Here is a 7,161-nt window from a genome sequence, read left to right as displayed (position 1 = left end):
GACCCATCCTGTGACATGACCTCTCTACACCATGACATCATTATGATATGACCCATCCTGTGACATGACCTCTCTACACCATGACATCATTATGATGTGACCCATCCTGTGACATGACCTCTCTGCACCATGACATCATTATGATATGACCCATCCTCTTTTATGATCATAATATATAAAACACCATGTCAACGGTCTGTTATTACAGAAGCAATATGGGTGAAATACTGACTTGCTGTAGCCTACTATTGAACTATTCTGTTAATACAATTATTTCAAACGGACTTATTGTTGTGCTGCCTCTTCTTTGACTCTGACTGTGGTTTTACTCTGGGTGGAAGCTGAGTCTTCTGGAAATGAATTACTTTCTAAACTAAAGGAATAAATAAACCTACCAGTAGCCTACAGCCTGGTAGGTGAGGTTATCAGTAGCCTACAGCCTGGTAGGCGAGGTTATCAGTAGCCTACAGCCTGGTAGGTGAGGTTATCAAAGTAGCCTACAGCCTGGTAGGTGAGGTTATCAGTAGCCTACAGAGTGTTGGATGTGTTGAAGCTTCTTGGGTTTAAATGGTCTTAGCAGACCTTATTGAATAGATCTGTACTTTACAGTGCTTTTTATGCAAACTGATGATAAAGTATTCAATCACATGTTATCTACAACAACAGCTGCTGCAGTACTCCCATGTGTCCAGAAGAGGCCAGTGTTGCTCCACATATAAACCTGTTCTCTCATGAAGAGCAGAACTCTGCTATAAAAACTACAAGCACGCTGTTTGATGACGTCATTTAAAGCGACCACTGCAAGGAAAGCAGCAGAGACGCAGAAAGAGTTGATATCAGTTTAATGATCACATTAATTAACAGTTAATTAATTATTGTAACCAAATGGACGCTGTGGAGGTGGACGGCAGTGTGATGGAGGGGGTGAGACCACGTGACGCTTTGTTTACATTGACACGTTGTTTAGCAGCTAAAGCTAGCATTAGTCAGCTGGTGGAAAAAAGTACTCAGTTGTTTTACTTCAGTAAAAGTACTCTGTTACAACAAGTAAATGTCTGGAATCCAAAATGCACTTGAGTAAAAGTACAAAAGTATTGGCATCAAAATGTACTTAAATTACCAAAAGTAAAAGTAGTCTACTCATTGAAGCAGAATGTCTCATTTCAAGTTCTCAAATTGATCTGCTATTTTTAAATGGTCTTTATAGGGTAACAACATCTACAAGTAACTGGAGTAAAAGTACAATATTCTCCTCTGAGAAGTGGAGAGTGTAGTAGAAGTAAAAGTACAGTATTTAGAAGTGTATGTGGAGTAGAAGTAAAAGTACTGTGAATTGAAAATACTCAAGTAAAGTGTTAAAAAAGGAGAAAAAAAACTAGTACTTGAGTAAAAGTAATTAGTTACTTTACACCACTGCCAAAATGTATATAAAAAAAAGAAAAATAACACTTTAGGAGCATAAACAAGAAGATTGAAGTTGTTTCAGCATGCGGCTGTTACCATGGCGACGGTATCAGTGATGTCAGTCATCTCCAAATTTGGGCAGTATCAGTGATGTCAGCATGTGGGTTCCGTACAGACGGACGGACAGACAGACAGACAGACAGACAGACAGACAGACAGACAGACAGACAGACAGATAAACATGATTGATGATTGATTTAATGTAAACCAATCCTGTGTATTTGAGGGATTGAATATAGGAGTCTGAGAAGTAATGCTGGAGAACCCAGACTCTTTTATGCCCATATATGGTATTCCATGTTCAGGTCAGTCTGTGATGTCATCTCCAAATGTGGACACTGTAGTGTTGTCAGTCAGTGATGTCATTGTTACCATGGTGACGACACTGTGTATCAGTGATGTCAGCATGCAGACGGACGGACGGACGGACGGACGGACGGACGGACGGACGGACGGACGGCGGACAGGCATTCCCTACATTAATAGTTAGATGTATTTAATTTAATCTTCATTTATTTAAGTCAATGATTAGGAATATAAGAATGGGTAGGTCTTATATTTAATCATATCTTCTCCAGGGTGGGCAGGTCCTATATTTAATGTTGTATCATAATCATATCTTCTCCAGGGCAGGTTATATTATAATGTATTTTATTGTATTGTATTATCTTCTCCAGGGCGGGCAGGTCTTATGTTTAATGTTGTATATCTTGTTGTATATAATGTTGTATATCGGGCCGCAAAAGTCTAGAGTTCAGGCCGCTGCGCGGCCCTCACCGCCATGTTGCGGCAGTGTGGTGTGTGTAATGGCCAAATATGGGTAAAAAAAAAGAAAAAAAATAGTTTTTTGAGAAAAAAATAGTTTTTTGATAAAAAAGTTTTTTGAGAAAAAATAGTTTTTTGAGAAAAATAGTTTTTTGAGAAAAAAAAGTGTTTTGAGAAAAAAAAAGTGTTTTGAGAAAAAAAAAACGTTTTTTGAGAAAAGAAAATTGGAAAAAAAAAAGTTTTTTGAGAAAAAAAAAATTGGAAAAAAAAAGTATTGGTGATGCGATGACGTGGTGTATACAGATGTTACTGCGATTGAGGTGAAAGAGAAAAGTGGAAAGTTGTGAGCTAACTATTAGCTATTTGGCTAACTGTTTCCGGGTCGACTTGAGGCTATTTTATACAGAGGCAAAATATGAGGGTAATAACGAATACAACTGTATACAGAGGTTTGGAAACGACATCTTGCAAAGGTGACATGGGTGTTTGAATTTTTAAGCTATATTTAGTACATATGTAGTACATCTTGGCCAAGTGGTTTGGTATTAAGTTAGCGATACATGACCCGGAAGTAGATCACTTACTCTTTTGTTATATAAAGATGTATATAATGTATATAATGTATATAATGTATATAATGTTAAGTATATCTTCTCCAGGGCGGGCAGATCCTCAGGCTGTCTGCTGCTCTGAGCAGCATCACCGGAACAAAGATCACAATCTCTAAGATCAGAGCTGGGAGGAGTTCACCTGGACTGAGGTAGATAAACATGCTAACATGCTAACATGCTAACAATCACCTGGAGAAACAATGGTCAGTGAGGTGATAGATCTTATCATATTAAAAATATATTTAGGGCCTACCAGTAAGATGCCTAAGGGCGAAAAGCGACCTCGTCCTAAAGGGCGAGGTCTTGGCCATCTGTCTTGACCATATATGGATTCTGTTAGTGTGGTTCTCCTAACAGGGCATCACCTGCGATACAATCCATTTCATGCCCATATATGGAGATCCCTAACAATCCCTTTTATGCCCATATATGGAGATCCCTGCTCTGATTATCTGACATCACTGTGATGTCACCTGTCTAAGCCCATATATGGAGATCGTTGTGCTGAGTATCTGACATCACTGTGATATCACCTGTGATGTCACAGTGATGTGTCAGGGGAACCACAGTGTCCGGTTCTGATAGTAAACTTTGACCTACAGTCACAATTAATAGTTATTATATTTATATCATATTGTTTCAGAGCAGTGGTCTCCTATTGGTCAGAGACATCAGTAGATGTTACATATTATATTATATCATATTGTTTCAGAGCCCAACACCTCCAGGGCCTCCTATTGGTCAGAGACATCAGCAGATGTTTTATATCATATTATATTAATAGTTTATATTATATTGTTTCAGAGCCCAACACCTCCAGGGTCTCCTATTGGTCAGGGACATCAGTAGATGTTATATATCATATTATATTAATAGTTATATATCATATCATATTATATCATATTGTTTCAGAGTCATATATCATATCATATTATATTAATAGTTTATATTATATTGTTTTAGAGCCCAACACCTCCAGGGCCTCCTATTGGTCAGAGACATCAGTAGAGGTCATCTGGAAGGAGCTGACATGGGGTCAACAGAGGTCACACTGACCCCTGGAAACATCATGTCTGGAAACCACCTGGCCGACACCAAGACAGCTGGGTAACCATAGCAACCACCTAGTAACCATAGTTACCATAGCAACCATCTAACAGCACCAAGCAACCACCTAGTAACCATAGTTACCATAGCAACCATCTAGTAACCATACTTACCATAGCAACCACATAGTAACCATAGTTACCATAGCAACCACATAGTAACCATAGTTACCATAGCAACCACATAGTAACCATAGTTACCATAGCAACCATCTAACAACACCTAACAAACACCTAACAACCACCTGGCCGACACCAAGACAGCTGGGTAACCTAGCAACTAGAGATGTTACCGATCAATCGGCAATGGATCGGATCGGGCCGATCAAAGCGTGATCGGCGATAATCGGTGGTTTAGATCAAAAGGTAAATTCACCGATCCGATCGGATCGGTGCATCCGATCAACCAGCCGTTCAGTATGCCCACTTGAGGCCATTTTGGGGTATTGATTTCCACAGTGCTGAAGGAATAATTAGTTACTGCTATGATAATAAATACATAGTAATGCTGGTAAATAACTATAAGGCAAATATGTAAATGAATTCATGAGTGAATTAATTAATTAAAGTTAAAACATTAACATTTAGAAAATATAAATAATATATAAATAATAACTTGATCGGATCGGTGATTGATCGGTATCGGGTGATCAAACTTTTGTGATCGGTGCTCGGTGATCGGTTCCAAAAAACCTGATCGGACCATCCCTAGCAACCATCTAAAACTTACAGAAACCAAAACCAAATAATAAACAGGGGAACCAAAATGAAAAGGACAAATAGAACCAAACAAACTAGCCTTTCCGAAGGGCATTAAACACAAGAATAAACAAAGAAACAGTGGGGTCAGTGGGGAACAGGCAGCAGGGGTGCACAGGCTCAACCTAGTATGGTCTGTTTCTGCCTTTTATAGCCAGCAGGGCGGGGCGGGGGCGGGGCCGGCCCTCCCTGCTGCCACCAGCCAGTCAGCTGCTCACGTTTCCACAAGTTCATAGTCATTGGTCGCCAGGGTTACAGCGGTTCATGACTCCGCTCTCCGCAGCGACTGCAGGATAGTAATAGACAATGATAATAATAGTAATAATAAACAATATCGGGTAATAATAATAATAATGATAATAAATATAGCTGCAAGCAGCGATAAAGTGGCCAAGGCATAAAAAGCAGGAAAGCAAAAAACCACTAGGCTACTGAGCTGGTACATGATATCATTGCAATCCTTGGAAATCACAACATAGGTGTAGACATGACAGTTTGTATTATAATGCTTGTTTCAGGATTTATGATGCAAAATACATTATTTAGTAATGGCGGATATTAAAATACGCATCAAGGGGGGTTGGGGGACATTTATAGGAAGGCTCCATATCAGACATTGTTCAAGGAACCAAACTGTAAAGTCTACCAAATGTCATGGTATTATGCTAATTTAAACCCCAAGCGGGATTCGATCCAACGACCTTCTGCATGAAAGGCATATGCCCTGACCACTACACTAGGCAGCCACAGGATCTGATAACCATGTTTGTTTAAAAAAAAAGTTCTATGTAGGCTGAGTGCCTTGATTTTATTGATTAATTTTTTATATTTTGGAGGCTTGGGGTGAAATCAATCTGAGTAAATGTAATCTGAGTATTTCTGACATTTTCGAGTGATCATATTTTCTTTTACTCAAAACCGAAAAAAACAGCCGGTAGAGAAGGGCTCATTTTAAACATGAACGTGATCTGGAGTTAGATCAGACGTGTCAACATTAAAGAGTTTGACATATGCACATGCCATGGGCATCCAGGATGTTAACATCAACTCAACCCGACGTGGGGTTTGAACTGCCAACCATCCGTATACCAGGCACAGGCACTGACCACTTCACTACAGCAGCCACACATAATGGATCTGTCATTTAAAAAAAAAGAAAAGAAAAAGTTTCATGTAAATCTACAGTAGTTGTGGGGCTCATTTTAAACATGAACGTGATCTGGAGTTAGATCAGACGTGTCAACATTAAAGAGTTTGACATATGCACATGCCATGGGCATCCAGGATGTTAACATCAACTCAACCCGAGGTGGGATTTGAACTGACAACCATCCGTATACCAGGCACAGGCACTGACCACTACACTACAGCAGCCACACATAATGGACCTGTCATTTAAAAAAAAAAAGAAAAGAAAAAAGAAAAAGTTTCATGTAATGTACTTGACGCCTTCTTTCAAAATGATATAGTGCCCCCCTTTGGCCAATTGGGGTAAGATTGGTTTCAGCGATGTTTGGACTAACCCTCTACAGTAGTTCATCATGAAAATTTTACTTTGCATGTATGTTTTAGAGGCAGAAGAATATTTTGCATACAACTTGCAATGTTGATTGAATTATTAAAAAAGCATGTTTCAATGTTTAAAAAATCCGATCTGACAGATCTTTAGATATTGGTCCAAAGTTCATGTAAAAAAAGTTCCGTGCACGTGACGCAAAAGTTCCGGAATAAAAGCGGGTTTAAGTGTTTTACAAACTGCTCAAATTGGCGGAAAATCTAAGGGCGGAGCTTACTTAACAAAGACACAGATGTCTTCCGCTTGAGTCAAGGCACGCGTGTAAGCAAGTTGCATGTCTTCAAACGAAACGAGGCATGACTTATGCCCCTTTAAAGTTTGAGTTTTCAAACGCTTCGTATAGCGCCCCCCTTTGGCCAATTGGAGTAAGATTGCTTTCAGTGATATTTGGACTAACCCTCTACATATTTGCCAAATGCCATGAACGTGTGACTTTGCATGTATGATTTAGAGGCAGAAGAATAATTTGCATAAAACTGCAACATTGAGTGAATTATTAAAAAATAACGTTTCGCTTTAAAGAAAATCCGCCTAAGTTTTCAGACCGTATTGGTCCAAAGTTCATGTAAAAAAAGTTTCGCGCACATTACGCGAAAATCCCAGGAGGAGATACATTTTTACTGTTTTTCATATAATTCAAAATTGTGGGAGAAGTAAAGGTCAGAGGTCAAAAGTCAGAGCGTAAAAGTTGTTCGGCATGAGGAGACGCACAAGTGTATACAGGTTTCATTGCTGTACCTGAAACAGGGCATGAGCTACACCTGTTCAAAGTTGGCATTTTTCAAAGGCTTCCTACAGCGCCACCCTTTGGCCGATTGTTGCGAGCTTCGCGTTTTAGCCGTTTGGCATAGTCCTCTGCCATACTGCCGAGTTTCGTAAA

General features: G+C 39.4%; 1 protein-coding gene across 2 annotated transcripts in view; it reads left to right on the top strand.

Moving 5' to 3' along the window:
* The first annotated feature begins 785 nt into the window (after positions 1-785).
* Positions 786-7,161, top strand: part of rtca (RNA 3'-terminal phosphate cyclase) — a 16,544-nt gene continuing 10,168 nt past the window's right edge. For both annotated transcript variants that reach the window (XM_080724286.1, XM_080724285.1), the window contains exons 1-3: positions 786-924; positions 2,889-2,989; positions 3,804-3,947. In XM_080724286.1, the coding sequence (XP_080580412.1) occupies positions 886-924; positions 2,889-2,989; positions 3,804-3,947 (284 nt within the window). In that variant the 5' untranslated portion in view covers positions 786-885. The remainder of the gene's footprint in view (positions 925-2,888; positions 2,990-3,803; positions 3,948-7,161) is intronic.

Source organism: Nannobrachium achirus (assembly GCF_963921795.1).
Source record: "Nannobrachium achirus genome assembly, chromosome: 1".
Taxonomy (NCBI): domain Eukaryota; kingdom Metazoa; phylum Chordata; class Actinopteri; order Myctophiformes; family Myctophidae; genus Nannobrachium; species Nannobrachium achirus.
Note: the sequence above shows the minus strand (reverse complement) of the source record. Positions and strands in the feature narration are given on the sequence as shown.